Raw genomic sequence first — 18,953 nt, 5'->3', positions numbered from 1 at the left:
AGGGTCGGGCTCTGCGGGTATCTGCCCACCCCAATAACATATAATATATATAGTCATCGATGATATGGGCTGGGTTCGAAGATGCCTGAGAGCTTTCGAGTTATAGGTTGGGCTAACCGTGGCCCAGTCCGGCCTATATTTAGCTCTGTATCTCCCACTCCAAGCTGCCCATGCGTTGCTGCGACATCAGGGTCAAGTTCAGAGCGAGGTACAAACTAGAATGGGTCAAGTTCAGAGCGAGGTTGCAGCAGCAGTAGATCAAGGAGAGCAGATATCCTCCGCGGCACCACCCGACCCTCAAGCTGCTCCGGCTGCTACTGCTACCAGTACTGCTTCCTCCATGGAATCCCTTATTGCCGGTACATCTCTTTATCCACCGGCCCTCTTGTCTGTATCTGTGTGTGTATCTATATATGCCTACAAGCCTCTGTTGTGATCTGTGAAACATTCTCATAATATAAGCTATCGAAGCGGTGTAATTGAGTATAGCACGGAGGAGTTCAACGTGAAAGAACGAGAGCCAAGAGGCATTTTAAGAAAATAGAAGAGAATTAGGGAACATGAAATTATGATTAGCAGGCTTTAATCGAGTGAGTTGAAAATAAAGGTGCTCCCCTGTACCACGTACTGTATTATATGATGAAGTTACATCCACGAATAATGAATTGCTTGCTGGGGTATTGGTTGTTGGATGGCTCGAGTTCAGAAATCGACGCAATAGCTAACAATCCTTAATTGTTTCGCATTTTCAGAAGCTGCTGCATATGGAAGCGATGAGAATGAGGTTGGTCCTTTTTTTTTTTTTTTTATATGTATTTGCTTTTCCATCCCGAAAATGAATAAAGAAAAAATTGAAAATTTTCCATTTTTTCAGTCTGTTGATGCGCAGGCGCAGAAAGCATTAGAATGCCCTTGCATAGCTGATCTTCGTAGTGGTCCGTGTGGTGTCCAATTTTCGGAGGCATTCCTTTGTTTCCTCAAGAGTAGCGCCGAGGAAAAGGTAATTGTAACATCACATACTTGCTTCTTTTAAATAGGAAATTACTGCTCTTCTGAAAAGCTTGCAATAGAAGGTCGATATCTGGCAGATAACATATGTAGTGGGGATTGTTTAGTAATCCATTGGTGTGACTGCTAATGAGACTGGAGAACAGAATCCGGAGAGGTTCTTAACTGTTTCATCCTGATGTTTCTTGGATTTTCACTTGGTCTCTTTCCAGCTAAGGAATGGCACCTTGTTGGATTCAAGGGATCCTATATATGTCTCTAGTTTGTTGGCAAGTCTAATAGGGCTCATAACTCAATGCTGCCAATCGTCTCTTACATCTAGTTGAGACATGATACATACATATACATCTTTTATACATTTCATATACATTTTTTTTTTTTAAATCAACCATTAAATCTGTAGGACCTACATGTAGGTCTTATAGATTCAATGGTTGATTTAAAAAAGAGATGTACAGGAGATGTATAAGAGTTGTAAAAAGATCATTCCTCTATATAATAGACTGTTATACGAACGTCATATAAGTACCGATCGAAGGGTTGATTTTTACTGTCGCAACATCAAGTTATATGGCAGTCGTATAATAATCTACTAAATAACATTACTCATATGACTAGTCAATATAGAAACTGGCCGCTTGTAAGTTAAGGACCATTCTGTTAACTATTGCTTTAAGAGTCTCTTAACTTTCAAAGTGGGACTAACCTATCCAAGTTTTCGTCTTTTGAAGGGCTCAGACTGTGTGCATCCATTCGTGGCGTTGCAGAATTGTATCAAAGCCAACCCCAATGCCTTTTCTAAAGACATTTTAGAAGAGGATGAAGTCCAGAAAGAGGAAGAGCCAACCCACGAGTACAAAATCATCCCCCCTATATGGTCCAAGGAATCCCCAAGTCCAAAATCCAAGCTCTAAGATAATTAATTTGTCTTCCCTCTTCGGCCTCTGCTGACTATACCTAATTTTCTGCGTAGGAATCAGAAATTATTGAATCTTCTTGAATAGAAAAACTTTTTATTGTTGAAAAACGAAACAATAATGTTTTGTTTTTCTTTTTTTAAATTTTCCCGAGCAAAACAATGATGTGCGACATGAATTTTTCTATGTAGAGATCTGCTGAAGCTTACCCTAAAAGATTATGATGGAATATTATGCATTTGTACAGGGTTAAATAGCAAAATGATGTCTGGACATTGACAAACCAGTCCCTTTGCCATCCTAGGAATGAGCACCCTATATGATGAGAAATGACCAAATTTATATATGAAGTTATGAACCCTTTTTATAAAAGCTGTACAAAGAAGATAAAACTCGTTGGTTTTGTTTGTGATGTGATAGTTTCAAATTATCTTTTTACCTTTGAAATTCATTGCTAGAGGTTTTCTTGTGGTCTTTCAATGTTGTGGGATTTTTGTTCCTTGAAAATAAAAGAGATTGAAATCTTAGAACTCGGATTTTTATGATTTTAATTGGAATTGCAATAGAGAGAAATAAAAAGAAAATACGTGAGAGAGGTCATATCAAGATAAATCTAAACTAAAAGATATACAAGATTGGTGAATCTTAAAACTTAAGATAATAAGCTTCAAATAGATAATTGAGCTTGGAATCATGTACTTTAAGAGTTATGGGATTATAGGAATAATTTTGGTCTCTACTGTTTTTTAATCCAAACAAATACATAACCCAAAACACAAAAGTAGCGTTTACATGTATGTCATATCAAAATACATTTTTCAAATAAAAAAAAAAAACAAAAAACAGCCAATAAAATGTTAACAAAGATTCTTAAGACTTCCGCGAGGGTGTTCTGGCAAGAGCAAATGGTATTGCTGATAATTTTAAAGTCCGTTTGGGTTTACGATTTCAAAATGTGAAATTTAAAAATAATGGTTTTAAAATGTGTGATTTGAAAATATAATTTTTAAAAACAAAATTAAGCATTTACTAAAATTATAATTAAATAGTACGTTTTTAAAGCACCATATGCTTACGATTTAAAACACGGATTTTTCTACGTTTTCAAGTCAAAATTTTTTGTAAGTATTTTTGTATACTACAAAAACAAAAATCAAAATCTTTTTAAAGAGACATTTTAAAATAATACATTTTCTAGGATTTTGTCCACTTTTAATATACGAAATCAAAGTCCCGGACGCACAAAATGTGTTGTAGTAGCTAGATTGTCGCCTTAAAAGACATAAAATGTCGCCGTCCCTACCGAGATTACCAAAACTAGCAGACATTAAATTGAGTAACAAGCTTTGGCTTTTGGTTCAAGACTGTCGTGAGAATCGAAGCCATGGCTCTCGCTGCTGCTTCTGCTTCTTGCACTCGTTCTTATTCTTCTCAATTGCTTCCCCGCCTTAAGTTTTCCACATTGGCCTTCCCTTCTTCTTCTTTTTCTTACTCTTCTTCTGCTTCGTATGGTATTACAATCCCTTGTTTGCCCACACAACACACAAGTTCCTCCTCAATTCGCATGGCGGCGGCGAAGAGGAAAGATTCGAATGGAGTCCCAGCGGTGCAAGGGAAAGCGGAGGAGCAGAAAGAAGAACAAGTGGTGGAGGAGGAAGAGGACTTGCCTTGGATTCAGGAGAAGGCATTGGACCTGGTCGAGTTCACTGGCTCCGTCACTCAGGCCATTCCTGGCCCTAGAGTCGGCTCCAGCTCCTTGCCCTGGATTCTCGCTCTTCCTCTGGCCTATGCGGGCCTCACTTTCGTTGTCGCCTTCGTCAAGACCGTCAAGAAGTTCACTTCCCCAAGAGAAAAACGCAGGAGACTGGTTAGTCCGTCCGTATTTCATGTGTCCATTCCATGCTTTTTTATGGACCATACTTGATTCCTCACAGTGGGTTTTTGTTCTTTTTCTTCAGATTAATAAAAATGCTATGCTTTGCAAATCAATTGATGAGTTCTTTCACAAGGGAAGCGATAACTTCAAACTTGATGATGCTCTCAAGGAGCTTGAGAAAAAGGTATAAGCAATTCACTGGTTGATGATGCGCTTTTTCCTTTCTAAATATTGTACTTGCATATGCTTCGAAGCTGTCTGGGTTTTGATATAGCAACTGCCCAATTCATTTCCAGACTGATTTTGGGATGGAGGAAATTCTGCGCAAGTACATTCGGTATGCTTTGAATGAGAAGCCCTTCAACCCCGAGTTGGTCGCCAATTTAATTGAGCTTAGGAAAGCTTCTGCGTTGGCTGACTCCCAGGTTGCTGAGATTTTAAATGAAATTTCCGGACGGATTGTGCGAGATAAAGGTAACTCCAAGCCCCATCTGATGTTGCAAAACGCTAGATGTCCTCTTTGTATTTGATGGGGGTTTAAGGCGTCAGGATCAGTATTCACAATTGTAGGATTCAGCTAAAATTGTCCCTTTCTCTCTCAGCCTCCGTGGTGCTAAACTTGCCATTTATTATGGAGACTTATTTGCGGTTCTTTTTGTTTGTAAGCAAGCAAGTTCGTAAGAAATGCTTCAGAAAAATTTGTGCCTTCCAAATATTAAACCATTTAGCTCCATTTCATATTCAATAGTTTATTGTTATGACTGTTTATCCTTCTTTCATAACTGCTGGTGGGGAGAGCCTGAACTATTTTTCCTTTAGATCACAGGCAGTGGCGCTATAAGTGTTTGGATTGTATCTTTTTTGTGATGTCTGCTTAAACAATCTTGACTTGATGAGCCCCCACAAGCAAAATGAACTGTCCTCATGCCGTTTTGTCTTCTAACATATTTTCCTTTGGAATGAAAAATTTATTGAGAAATTACTATAAATATGGTCTATGACCATTAAATGTTCTATGAATTAGAAATTGCAATTTCCTACCATATGATTGCCAATTTAAATTCTTGAAGGAGAGAAAAAAACCCACAGCCATTCTTCGGAGAGCTTCATTGTGGTTTTCCCACTCTTCGCTTGATCCAGCTGCAGAATGTGCTTCATCTGTGATTTGGATTGGTTATGAATTCCTCTATTTTCTGGCCCTCAATCTCATTGGGGGTGATTGTAGATGTGCGTTACCTTTCACACGCACACACAGAGACATACATACATAATCACTAATTTGTAGGAAACAGCTGTAGTTATTTGTGCAAAATATGGTCAATTAATCTACCACAGGACCTCTTCCTTTGACCTAAGCATTCTTTAGCTCACCTTGTAGCTTTATTGCTAGGAGATGATGGCGTAGCTAGCAGACCCTTTGTTGGGTTTTGATCGGGACTCTTGTTCTCTCTAGGTCCTGAAATTTTGGATTTTTTTAGTCCTTTATTTAATTTTTTTTTCCAAGTGGATTTGTTTGTCTGGTTAAATCTGTTAACAAGCCAACCCAAGACATGCTTTAGTAAATGAGCAACTCAAGGGATGGGTGCCTTTATTATACAGATAAGTTAGATAACTGAAGCTCCTTTTCGTTTCATTGTTAAACTTATTCTTCATGTCTTCTTCTCTCCTCTCACTCTCTATTAGTGTTGAGGTGTCTGGATTGGTGATTTTTTCATCCCTTTCTGCACTTGACGCATAATTGAATTTGTTTAATTAACCTTCTGAAGGAACATTCCAAATATGAGAATTTAGTTAGAGAAACACCTCACTATTGATGCTATGGTATCAGATGCTTACGGCTTGTCTATGATTTTCAGGCCCAGTTGTCCTGGATGTGTCAGGTTATTCGGAAAAGGGTTTCAAGAGAAAAATTGCTGTTCAGGTTCTATTTGGAAAGATTTTCTATCTGTCTGAGGTGAGTTGCTGAGCATTCGTTGCATCAACTCTTTACGGACTGTATACTGCTTGCTGTTATTAATGCACAACTCCTACTCGGTAGTACGATACCCTTCTTCTTCTTTCTTTATTTATATTTTTAAGTTGTCCAATGAAATTTTACTCCTATGATGGGGTTGAAAACTGCATCCGAGACCCTCTTGAATGTATTTTTGGGTCCTTGTTCATCTTTATGTTTTCAAACAAATTCTCAGTAGTCAAACCTGCCTCAAGCTTATTGCTTCAAATGGTTGAGCAGATCAGTAAATGTTATGTGTTTTGGCTTCAAAAGCATGGTCTACCAGCTGAAATGTATGATTTGTCTCCTCAAAATATTCTTGAGCAGAGATGGTTTTTGATTGCTGTACGAGGAATGACATATATGTCAGTTTTGGCACTGACCTCAAACATCATGAATTTTTATTCCTTATGAAGCAAATTTCATGTCTGACATGCATGCAAGAATTACCGGTATATTGTTATAACTAAACTTTGCATATGATTGTCATGGTTAACTCCATACCTTTAGCTTTTGTTCTTTTTTGTTTGTTTTTATTTTATTAATCTGTGACTCGTTCTGCATTTAATGCCTTGAATTGATTGTTTATCTGTTTGACTTTCTGGGCCAGCTCCCGGAGTTCTGCTCAAGAGACAGCTCCTTGATCGTCAAAGAAACTTTTGGGGTTACAGAGTATGCCTCTATCCTTTATGAGATAAAACTTTAAAACTCATTGGTAGTCAAGCTCATAACATTTCTTTTTGCTCTCAGTGAAGATGCAGACAAACTTAGGATACACACACTCTCTGAAGCTGGTGATATGGATTCGCTTGAGAAGATGGTTGAAGGTTCAAATTCAGAAGATTCCAGTGAGGGATGATCTTATGCTTCTTAACTCGCGAAATATTCAGAGAAAGGATTCCAGTGAGGGATGATCAGCTATGTTTTCGCTGGTTTTGTAAACTTGAAAAAGTTTTGGTGAGCGGATCAGTTTAGATTCTGTCATAGGTCGTTTTCTTAGCTAAGTTGAATTTGTTTGTTTAGGGTTTAGGAAGTTCAATACCTGGAAATCATTGAGGATGCATCGACCTATCTAATGCTTCGGCTACAAAAGATAAAGCTGATTTGCATTTGTTTCACAAGAGGGCTGGTTTTTGTTATCAAGACAGGTATATATGCTTTGTTCAGACGTCAAGACGCATGGAAGTGAAGTAATTGGGTTGCAGCTTTTGGCTAGTACGTGGTATGAAACCTTTTGCTCTGTTGATCGGATTATAGAGCATGTTGCGAACCTGAACATCAAGTCCGTTACGGGATAATTTGGGCAGGTTCTTAGAAGGAATCTGGACCAACTTTGAACATAAGTTTAAAAATAAACTTTTCTCTATATTTCATTAGTACTCAACAATCTTTAAATAGGTCCCCAAGAGGTAGTTCAATCAGTTAGAGACCACGCCTCATGAAGTAGAGGTCACTAGTTCGAATCCTCCTCTCCTCTCTTGTGTGGACATGTCAAAAAAATAAAAATAAAAAAATCTTTAAATAGACTCATATTCAACAATAAGACTCTTAATATCAATTAAAGAACCACATTGGGACATCTTGAAAGGTGACCTTTATTTGACAACAACTATTGAACTCTATTAAATTGAAGAAAAAGGGATTTGATTCTTGTACAATACTAATATAACAATTGTACAACAACCTTCACATGAGGGTAGGCCCCAGTATGTGGGACTCACCCTCATGTGAGGGATTATTGTACAGTTGTTGTATTGGTATTGTAAATCTAACATTTTTCGAAGGTTGTACACCTCTGTACTTTTGTTGTCCAACTTATTCTACGTAGATCTTTTGATTTGTTTATTTTTTTTTAATTTAAACAAATAAAATAATAAATGAAAGAATAATAACTTAAAAAGAGATCTACATAGGATGGATTGAACAGCATGAGTACAGAGATATTACTGGAGGCTGAACAAAAAACTCTAGAGACATGATCTTTAATGGACTTCAAATCTTATGAGGACTGTACTAGAGCATCCATCCACAATCACATTCTGTACTCAACTTGGCAAGAAGAAAAGTGTGATACCATTTTGTGATGCATGGAAAAGAAACACAGGGAAGGCCGTTTAACCTCAATTAAATTGATTATACGAAGGGCCGATGATTCTAGTAAGCATAATCATGTTTAAAGATAGAGTAATGGTGTATATCATATTTTTATCTTATAATTATTTTATAATATTAATGTGACAGTTTCAATATTTTTTTTATTTTTTAATAAGGACTTATCAAAGGATTGGAGTTGAGATTGCTACATAAACATTGTAGGATAAAGATAAGATTGGATTTGCTTAGAGAGCATCAAAATCGAATTTGGTTATGGCTATGTTTTTCTCGATCCAAAACGATCCATTATTCTCATAAAGAATACGTACCCGATTTATATAGTTTGTCGACAGATATGAGGGAAAAAAAGTACTTGAATAAACAATAACAAGAGCAGTAAATTAGCATAAACGAGAGGCCTCCAAATTGGATATTAGTAAAGTACGTGTAAAAAGTAAAAATGCATATAGAATTTGAATACGTGTTAGTTTAAACTTGGAAGAAATTCCTGTAATCATGTTTCTTAAAGAAAAACAAATTTTAAATGGGTCAAGGAAATGGTAGATTCTGTACCAAGATATTGCATATTCGGTAAAAGAGTATTCCAGTTTGGGCCTTTGAATTCGTTGCCTGCACGGCAAGATATGAGGGCCTCTTCCATTCGCAAAATAAATTGTGAAATGCAAACAAACACGCACTCTCTCTCTCTCTCTAATCCAAAGTTATCTGACCATCTATCTAACCTCACGCAGACACAGTTGCATTGTCATCACATGGGTTGTGTTGGTATTTGAAACCCCCTTTCACCTCTCTGCCAACTGCCAAAAGCACAATTAAAATATATATAACCTATATCCATCTGTATCACTCTTCTCTATAACATGACTTTCGGTGCTGCTTTTGGTCTCCTTCTGTAGTTGTTCCTTGTCTTTCTCTCTACTCAATTCTCTGTAGAAAACCCATTTTTCCTTTGATTTCTCTCATATTTCGCTTTGTGGGGTTTTGTCCTTTTTAGGGGAATCTTTGGACTGTGATTGTTATTTTCAAGCAAGTATTGTCTGGGTAATGCTTTCTGGTGAGAAATCCCCCACCTTTTTCATGGGTTTGGGTTGATTTCTTTGCTGCTTTTGGTTTTAGTCGTGATCTTGATTGTTCCTTATGTTTTAGTTTGATTCTTGCTGCAATTGTTGCATGAACAACTCTTCTATTTCATGTTAAGACTCTCTTTTAACATAATCTTTTATGCCCCATTGGATTTGCATATGAATTTTGTGATCTTTCATAATCATAATGCAGGCCAAAGTCTGGTTCCTTTATGTAGAGCACCTCCCACCTAACACCAACCCCCCTCCCCAAAAAAAAAAAAAAAAAAAAAAAAACATTGGTTGCACAAGGAGTAACAATTTTTGACACAATCATCCAACACAAAATTAGTGAGTTGACGGGTGGTTTAATTACATTGGTCGGATTAGGATTAAGCTATATAGTCTTATCAAATACAACCGAATTTTTTTAACACGACCCGCGAACTCGACAAAAATCCAACACGAAATTAATATGTTAGAGTTAAACTATATAGTCTTATACCTATGCTTTGACATGGTTCAAACACGAATTGCCACCCCTAAGTTGGATTAGGCAGCTGGGGGGATTGTGGTGCGTTTCTGTATAGTAGGAATATTATTTAGTTCTATTTTCATTTTTTTTTTTTTTTTTTGATTATTAATGCATTCACTTTTTAAAACTGCGTCTAATGCCATTGCCGTTGTTGTTGTTATTCGTCATGATGATGGGAACGGTGGAAGTATCATTTATAAATTTTTGTGTTAGATGGATAAGCCCTTAATTTCGTGGAAGTAGAGACGTCCAATTTTGTGGAAGAAGAGACCTGGGTTTGAAATTATGGTATTTGGCTCCTTCAGCTTGTTTATAAGGATCGTTCGGCTTAGTGCATTTTCATTGCAGTTAGTTGTAAGAGAAAGAATATTGCTTATCATTTTCCTGATCTTGCTGTTTTCTTATTCTTCATTTTATGATCTTTTTTCCTTTTTGAAAGATCTTTGTCAATAATATTATGTAACCAAATCGTTGTCTTCTTTTTCCTTATAAGTTTCTTGTTCTTTGATCTTGGTGCGAAATTATAGTCTGCTTGTTTTTTGTTAAACCATTTTCCCATTGACTAGTTTATGCAAGAATGCAAACTTCAGCAAGTTTTTTTTTTAAAGATTTCTTCTGAGATTGAATGCTCCTATTGAAGTTTGTTCCTTTATGACTTGTAGGATATATATGGCCTAAGTTGGCATTTCATGGGAGGTATAGAGGACAATGAACCACCATTGAAACGTGCTAAGGTCCCCTTGGGAGAATCAAAGAGCTTGTCAGAAGACTCATTTCTTACACAGCCCGTAGCTTGCTCTTTGGGAGACTCGATGGCTAGGCCTTTACCCTCCCAAGGAGATAAAGAGACAGTTGGTTCAAAAGGAGTCATCAAAAGATCAGAATTCATCAAAATTATAACTAGGGCATTGTATTCACTTGGATACGATAAGAGTGGGGCCCTTTTGGAGGAAGAGTCGGGTATACCATTACACTCATCAGTGGTTAATTTGCTTATGCAGCAAGTGAAGGATGGAAAATGGAATGAATGTGTGGCCACGTTGCAAACAATTGCCGTTTTGGATGAAACAACTGTGAAATCAGCAACTTTTCTGATATTGGAGCAGAAGTTCCTTGAGCTTCTGAAAATGGAAAAAGTCACTGATGCTTTAGATACTCTTAGGAATGAGATTGTCCCTCTTCACATCAATTTGAGCCGAGTTCATGAGCTTGCTGCATGCATTGTCTCTCCTTCACAGTGTGTAATACTTGGGCTTTCTAGTCAAGATATTGATGTTGCAAAGTCACGGTCAAAGATTTTGGAAAAACTACAGAAGTTGCTTCCTGCAGCAGTCATGACACCTGAAAAAAGATTAGAATATCTAGTTGAACAGGCTCTTGATGTGCAACGAGATGCTTGTGTGTTTCACAACACTTTGGATAGTGATTTGTCTTTGTACTCAGATCATCAGTGCCAGAGAAACCAGATTCCTTCTCAAACAATTCAGGTTAGAGTTTCTTCTGGATTTATGGTTCTTTGCCTTTCTTTTTCTTTTTCTTTTTTTCTCTGGTTGCTTCATTGACCATCGGACAGCATAGACTTTTCACATAGTTTGTGGAGCATGTGAAGGTAATGCAGTTGTTGATTTGTTGAGATGGTTTATTCGTTGAAATCTTCAGGAGTTGTTTTCCTTCTGATCTAGTGATCTTGAGTGGTATCTGCAAAGATATTTTTCCTGCCCGTATCCAGATCTGTCAGCATTTTCTTATGTTAGTGTGTGTAGTGGAGAAGTGTAGCTTTTTTTGACTTCTATTTTGCATTATTATGGAGCTAAATTTGTAATGTTTGTGTCTGACAAAACGCCAATGATGGAGAAACCTTTAACATCCATGGAGGCATGTTAGATTTTGACATCCATACCTTAGCCATGCACCATGGATTGAGATATATGAAGATGAAATTTTAGTTGACAAGGTTAGCATCATTATTTATATATACAAGTATTTAATTTGTTAGGTTCCTAGTCTAATTTTTCTGATGAGAATAAATGAAGTAATGAATTTGAATTTCAGTAGTGAAGGTCCATTTGTTTTCATTTTAAGCACTTAAAAGTATTGTTGAAGATGATGAAAGATGTATGGTGGTTATATGAAATTACACATTTATAATTTCTTGCTATCACAATTTTTTGTCAAAATATTCAATAGTTATATTACTTTTAGTAATCAAATAGATTCTTTTTTTTTTTTTTAGAAAAAAATGAAACCTCAAAGATAAGTTGAAATTTTATTACCAACTATATTGAAGTCCTGATCTCTATAAAATGTTGCCGGTGAGTGCTTAGAAGGTCCTTGACCGTCCTTCCTTTTAATCATTTTCAAATGTTTTTATAGCATTCTAGTATAGTTTTTTTTCCTGATAAAATCAGTTTATACATTGATCTTGCATATTTGTTTCAATTTCAAGTGCTTTTGTTAGGTTGTTAATCTACTGAACTTCGCTTCTAGTTTGTTAACATAATCCCATTGTAAATCTCCATTGCCTAGTCATTACTATTGCAGCCATCATCATCATGGGCATTCTGCTAATCAATGAAGTCTTTCGTGGCTTGTTGAATTTAGGCTTCATTTATGATGTCTAATGTCTTGTGTATCTCGATGGACTGCAAATTTGCTGTTATGACTTTTCCACCAATTACTTGGAAGTGTCAATTTGAAAATTTTGCTTATTGAATCTAACAGATACTGCAAGCACATACTGATGAAGTTTGGTTTCTGGAATTTTCGCATAATGGGAAATATTTAGCTTCATCATCAAAAGATCAATCAGCAATTATATGGGAGGTAACTTTTTGATTTTCTTAAAGAGTATGATTAATATTCCCTGCACAACAAATGTACACACTTTGTACAAAAATGTTGACGTGGAAATGATTTTCACAATAAAAAAAGAGTAATGTTTCCTGCACAAAAAAAGAAAAGAAAAGAAAATTATTTCCACATCAACGTTGTTGTACAAAGTGTATACATTTGTTGTGCAAGAAACATTGCTCAATGAGTATTGGCTTTTAATCACTGACATAATATAACAGAACCTCCTCCTCTCTCTCTCTCTCTCTCTCTCTCTCTCTCTCTCTCTCTCTCTCTCCATTTGTTGGTTGTTTGATGCTAATTTCTAGAACATCCTAAGCGACAATTCTCAGAAGGCCACTTAGTACAGATGTCTCTCTCTCTCTCTCTCTCCATTTGTTGGTTGTTTGATGCTAATTTCTAGAACATCCTAAGCGACAATTCTCAGAAGGCCACTTAGTACAGATGTAACTTTGTATCGATGTATCATTTATGGTCAATTGAAGAGTGTATGCTGATTTTCCTTATATCTGTCTTCCTTTATCAATCAAGCCTTCACAGACGTCAGCTTTTTCATTTTTCTGTCACTGAAGCTGCAACATATTCAGTAGGCTAAATTATACTCCGATCCCTGACTTACTCAGGTTGCATTTTTCGTCCTTGGATTTTCAAAATTTGCAATGTCGGCACCAGAATTTTTTAATTTTGAATTACCCTTCTCGGCATTTTGGTCCTTTGATCACTAATGACCCTGTCACTAGAACTACATTGATCGAAATTAAAAATTTGAAGGACTGGAACTTTCTAAAATTTAGGGATCAATGGGAATCTACCCTATATTTCAAGAACCAAAAATATAATTGTTAGAGATGCTTTCAATATATTTTAAGAGTAATGCTACTCTTCACACCCATTTATCATGCAAATTTCGTACCAGCTGATGTAACATGTTTTAAGTGGCTTTTTTATTTTTTTTGAAAGTGGTTGACATGAGAAGCCACTTAAAACACGCCACGTCAATCGGTATTAAATGAGTGTGATAAATGGGTGTAAAGAATAGCATTACTCATATTTTAATGAATGTTATACTATTCTCTAGGTCCAAAGGAATAGGGACCTTAAGGGCCCCTTTATGAGTGATTTTATGTTGGGGTCAAATAAGAGGTTGGGGGGATGCAGCCCCCTTGCAATATGGTAAGGGTATATTTGACATTGAAAAATACTAGACATACAACTCTTTTACAATTTTTGATAAGTGTCAGCATGTGATTGGAGGGTGTTGAGGGTATTAAATGCTTACAACTTTTGGCTCCAATCACATGCTAACACACGTCAAAAGTTGTAAAAGAGTTGTATGCGTAGCATTTTTCTTTGAAATTTTCATGGATTGGACTATGATTGTAACTGGTGACTCTACAGATAAGTTGTAACCCTTTTGATAATATAGTGAAAACCGTTTGCTCCTATGGATGTAGGCACAACTGTTAAACCATGTAAATTTGTGTGTTCCATTCTTTCTTTCAATCTCTTTATTTTCACCATTATTACATAGTTTAAACAATAATTTAGGCTATTCATGATGCTGATGTTCAGAACCTTTTTCAATTATGCGAAATGAGTATTGTTAACATTATGGTTTTGCATTGTATGTATCCCCATGATGGAGATTGCAGGATCAAGTTCATTGAGGTTCTTTCACCTCATATAGGCTGAGATAGCCTCTAGCATTGGTGATGTGTGGATTCTTCCCTTTGCGCATAGTAGTGAATGAAATGCTCTTTTTTTTTTCTCGGCAATTCCTTTATGGTTATATGCAAGGGAGTGAAATCAGAGACAAGACTGAATGGCATTTGCTCTAACCTGGTTATGCATGGCAGGAAAACTTGAAATTTCAACACAGAAGCTAACCAAATAGAACCAAGTCCACGTCTCAATTTGATTTTATGGAAAATACCATTTTGTTATCATTTATTGCCTGAAGTGGAATCTCAACTTAATGAGCAAGTTGGTCATGCTTCAATTCTTATCATGTTGAAACTGAACTGCATCTTTTGAAGATCAAATCCAACCAGTGGCCATTCTTAGGTTAGAGTTTTAGACTTGATTTGGAAAATATGAATCACCTTGAGTCAGGTTGGGTATGGGCCGAGGTAGTGCAACCGAAATTGTTATTTATAGCCAGTAAATATGGTGATGCGTGCATCAAACAAATTTAGATACAATGACACTTATGACTATAGTAATAACTATAATGAGTCCTCAATCTGTATTTGTAGTAAATATTAATGTTCCGTCATTCAAATGGATGCTTTGATGATTATATCCCCCTAATTTGCATAGAGAAAAAGCTCTTTTACAGGATTTACAGTGAACAGATTTGTGAATACTGGAATTACTCTTATATGGTGCAGCATGCATTTGCATTGGCTTTATTAGTATGCTTCAACTGATGTAATGGCTGCAAGCAAAGTCACCATTAATGGTTCCTCATGTTTGAGTTAGTTGGGAATCCATTTAATGTGCTTCTTTATACTTGGCATTCTGGTGCTTATGTTAAAGCCTTGGTAAAAACCCGAGGAAAGTTTTTTGTTGGAAGGGTGGCAAATGGTACTATTCAATGACTATATGACAAATTTGATTTAAGTTTAGCTGGGGTGGCACACGGTACAATTTCTCTCCAAATGTGTTGTTGAATATTTGGTTTGTGTCTTTTTGAAACATACACGAATTCCTGTAACAAACATTAGTTCTCTAACATTTGTTCTTCGTAAATTTTACTTTTATGGAACGCATCTGCAACCTGTATTTGGAGAGAGCAAATTAAATGTATTTTAGATATTGAGCTGCAACTTTGGCAGCAGGTGGTTCTTGGAAGTGATTAGTGTAAGTGCTTAGTAAGAGGAGGAGCTTAAGTTTTAAATATTGGGGAAGTTTGGAATAGTAGGCTCAGCCTCTCTTAATGAGATCCTCATGATTTTGCATGCCAACTGGATATTCTAAGGAAATGGCAAAAAGCAGAAATTTTAGAGAAGTCTTGACTGTCGAACATATTTTGCTGCTGTTTATCACTTTTCTGCTTATTTCTGTTTCTCTGTTGTCATCTTTTTTTTTGGATGAATGTCTCTGTTGTCATCTTCCCAGTTGTACAACAAATATCAATTTTCTTATTTCAGAATATTGTCTCTTCAAGGATTGAGAAATTTCATCCTTTTAGGTTAAAGAGGACGGTCAAGTTTTATTGAAGCACATACTAACTGGTCACCAGAAGCCAGTGTTGATGGTTTCATGGGGCCCAGATGACCACCAGCTCCTTTCATGTGGAGTGGAGGAGGTCATCAGGCGCTGGGATGTCACTTCTGGAGAATGCCTCCATGTTTATGAGAAAAGTGGTGTTGGCCTCATTTCATGTGGATGGTTTCCCGATGGTAGAGGGATATTCTCTGGTATGACTGACAAGAGTATCTGCCTATGGGATTTGGATGGAAGAGAGCTGGAATGTTGGAAAGGGCAGCGAACACTCAGGATATCAGACATGGCTGTGACTGGCGATGGAAAGAGGATCATAAGCATTTGCAAGGAAACCACAATACTATTGCTTGACAGGGAGGCAAAATTTGAGAGACTGATTGAAGAGGAGGAAGTAATTACTTCATTCTCGCTGTCAAAGGACAATAAATTCCTACTAGTCAATCTATTAAACCAAGAAATTCATCTTTGGAGTATCGAGGGTGATCTGAAGGTCGTGGCCAAGTACAAAGGTCACAAGCGTGTCCGATTTCTTATTAGATCGTGTTTAGGTGGATTCGAGGAGGCCTTTATTGCCAGCGGGAGTGAGGATTCACAGGTAATATTCGTTTAAGCAGAATTATGTGATGAGAATAATAAGGGTTTTCCAGTAATGACAACATCAAAACTTTTTCAATTTATAGCAATTTCTGTCTTATACATTTTTGTTCCATTAGTTTGTGCATTTTAGGAAATAAGCTTTGACTTTAGACCCAGCCCTTTTTTTTTTCTTTTTTTTTTTTTTTTTTTGGTTCACCTACACTGTTATGGAATTACACTTGTCTAGAAGTACATGACTAATGCATGCTTGTTCCTTTTCATATTCAAAATGATTTGATTATGTTGTTTTTGGTGTGCCCCCATTTGTTATTATTGTAGGTCTATGTATGGCACAGAGGTTCTGGGGAGCTCCTGCTGGCACTGCCTGGGCATTCTGGAGCTGTTAATAGCGTGAGCTGGAATCCTACAAATCTTCACATGTTGGCTTCAGCCAGCGATGATCGTACCATTCGAATATGGGGTTTGGATCAGTTCAATCTGAGACACACAGTTTCTCAGAGCAATGGCCACTCTAATGGAAGAAGTTGAAACGATTTTCGAAAATTTATTTATATACTTAGATGATCGGAAAGCAATGTTCTTTTAAAAACATTTTTAACATTTGTGTAAATCCTCCAATCATTTGCTTCATGTTATCGGTATTTATAGCTGCAATAAGCACACTCTAATATTGCATCTGGAATGGTATCTCTGCCAATTAATCAATATAACTATAACTGGAGGTGGAGGACTCTCTTATTTCGCCTTACTTCTACATTTGCATTTCTCTTTCAAAAATATCATACATCACACACTCTAAATCTCTTTTTAGTCTTTCTTAATTTTATTTAAAAGCGAAGAATTGGGCCTCCCCTCAACTAGGGATGCTCTAGGAGTTCTCTTGGCATCTCTAATATTGTATCCTTCTCTTGATTTTGAGTATGATATTGTAATGAAATCAAATGATCTTATATACTATACAGTAGATGTGTATTTTGGGCTTAAGGCTTTCTGGGTTTGTACTTCCTTTTGTGTAGAAACAATTGCTAATGTCAATGAAGACTCGTACAACGTACGTGCCAACCATTGAATTTGGTTGATATATTGCACTAATTTTACTGGGTCATTTGCCAATTTGCATAAAGAACTTAAAGATACGAAATTAAACCAGTTATTTCTTTTTTTTTTTTTTTTTTTTCTAATTAATGAGGAAAAATGAATTACAAGGGAGGAAGGATCTTTTTCATTTTTGGTCCGAATAGAATAGGAAATGAAAAATCTTATGAGAATGCTTTTAAACACGAGGTGAAAAGCGGCCCAAAATAGATTTGTGGTCACTAAAGATATGGCCGGAGATGGATGATTAATTTTAGATATAATGATTACAAGATTTAAATGTAGCATGGATCACATGATATTTAGGAGAATTACAGTATTTACTTCCAGTTTTTATACAAATTGAAATGTAATGTCAATATATAATTGGTAAAACAATTAAGATTGAGTAGATGGTTTACAAATTAGTCATTAATTAATTAAATTGAGAAGATTGTCACGTGTTTGTAAAAGGACTTGTACGTACTTAATTAAAAGCTCTAGTATTTTTAGCAACGCTCATCGTTCTATAGTCTTAACTTTGGAATAAATTCATTAATTGTCAATGTGAATTAATGAGATTCTGGTTTTATTTCCATATATCAGATTTATGTATATATATGTTCCTTTCTCGATCAATTCTACTCTTTACTTTTATTTAATTATGATCGAGTAGCGTTGCAAAGCTTTAACCAATGGGTACGTGCACGGCCTCTCAGCTCTCCTTTGAGACAAACTTCCACAGCCTATTCAGCTCTTGATACAACGTACTGCCATCATACAAATCATATAAAAAGACTATTATAATATATGTTTATTGTGAGAGAGAGCCAGTGACTAAATATTAACAAGAAATTAAGAAAACGTTTCCATCCTTTGGAAGTGGGCTGGGAGCCGGAGGGACGAAGACGATGATCTATCAACACCCAACCTGATTGATTCCTAGAAATAAATTACAAAACAAAATAAGAAAATAAGAATCAGATAGTGAATAAAAATAGCATCAAATTAAAAAATAAATAAATCCTTGTCTGGTTTCGCCTTTTTTTTTTTGTCAGAGTATGTTTAATTTTTTTCAGATAAAAATAATAAAAGAACTCTTCAAATTAATTATTAAGCTATTTTGATAAACTGTTTAAGGGGGGTGACTAGATTGGTTGGTTTGATGGTGGTGGAGCACCAATAAAAACTATTTTGAGGATGGCCAACCAGACTCATCAATTGTTTTAAAGATAATCTCTCACCCCCAAAGTAGCTATTAAAGAGTAGTTGACCATTTTATTGGTTGTTAACACCCTTAAAACAGTTTTTAGGATAGTTGATTACCCCCAAATCAATGGAACAGCAAAATGAGATTTGAGGTATTACAAGTCTTACAATATCTAAATATTAAAGGAGATTTTGATATTATCTTAAAAATAATATCTAAATATTAGAGCATTCACGATGAATCTTTTAAAGTGTTTATTTTTTTTAAGGGATTTGATTCTTGTACAACACCAATACAACAACTGTACAACAATCCCTCACATGAGGGTTGTTGTACAATTGTTGTATTGGTGTTGTAAATCTAACATTTTCCTTTATTTAATTTTTTTTTTTTGAAGAACCAAGCCTTAAAGTTAAAATGACCCTCCATTCGATTTTTTCTGATTCTCAAGCCTTAAATATTGAGAATGAAGAATCACTATTCATAATT

General features: G+C 36.0%; 3 protein-coding genes across 6 annotated transcripts; all 3 read left to right on the top strand.

Moving 5' to 3' along the window:
- Nucleotides 1-154: 154 nt before the first annotated feature.
- LOC133866900 (mitochondrial intermembrane space import and assembly protein 40 homolog) lies at nucleotides 155-2,163 on the top strand. Its single transcript, XM_062303557.1, has 4 exons — nucleotides 155-359; nucleotides 753-784; nucleotides 875-1,000; nucleotides 1,740-2,163. The coding sequence occupies exons 1-4, from the start codon at nucleotides 221-223 to the stop codon at nucleotides 1,920-1,922; spliced, it is 480 nt and encodes a 159-aa protein (XP_062159541.1). The 5' UTR covers nucleotides 155-220; the 3' UTR covers nucleotides 1,923-2,163.
- Nucleotides 2,164-3,226: 1,063 nt separating this feature from the next.
- On the top strand, nucleotides 3,227-7,160 carry LOC133866899 (uncharacterized). The gene is made up of 6 exons (XM_062303556.1): nucleotides 3,227-3,792; nucleotides 3,884-3,985; nucleotides 4,098-4,275; nucleotides 5,658-5,755; nucleotides 6,405-6,466; nucleotides 6,545-7,160. Exons 1-6 carry the CDS (start codon nucleotides 3,310-3,312, stop codon nucleotides 6,651-6,653), a joined length of 1,032 nt encoding a protein of 343 aa, XP_062159540.1. The 5' UTR covers nucleotides 3,227-3,309; the 3' UTR covers nucleotides 6,654-7,160.
- Nucleotides 7,161-8,566: 1,406 nt separating this feature from the next.
- LOC133865913 (WD repeat-containing protein 26 homolog) lies at nucleotides 8,567-16,934 on the top strand. 4 transcript variants are annotated; one of them, XM_062302433.1, is made up of 5 exons: nucleotides 8,567-8,674; nucleotides 10,168-10,992; nucleotides 12,227-12,328; nucleotides 15,549-16,178; nucleotides 16,499-16,934. In XM_062302433.1, exons 2-5 carry the CDS (start codon nucleotides 10,195-10,197, stop codon nucleotides 16,706-16,708), a joined length of 1,740 nt encoding a protein of 579 aa, XP_062158417.1. In that variant the 5' UTR covers nucleotides 8,567-8,674; nucleotides 10,168-10,194; the 3' UTR covers nucleotides 16,709-16,934. The 4 variants fall into 4 exon arrangements, with proteins under 4 accessions (XP_062158417.1, XP_062158416.1, XP_062158415.1 ...); XM_062302432.1 differs by lacking the exon at nucleotides 8,567-8,674 and adding an exon at nucleotides 8,682-8,950; XM_062302431.1 differs by lacking the exon at nucleotides 8,567-8,674 and adding an exon at nucleotides 8,682-8,963.
- The last annotated feature ends 2,019 nt before the right edge of the window (nucleotides 16,935-18,953 follow it).

This window comes from Alnus glutinosa, chromosome 4 (genome assembly GCF_958979055.1).
Source record: "Alnus glutinosa chromosome 4, dhAlnGlut1.1, whole genome shotgun sequence".
In the NCBI taxonomy this organism is placed as follows: domain Eukaryota; kingdom Viridiplantae; phylum Streptophyta; class Magnoliopsida; order Fagales; family Betulaceae; genus Alnus; species Alnus glutinosa.
This window is presented reverse-complemented; position numbering and strand designations above follow the sequence as displayed.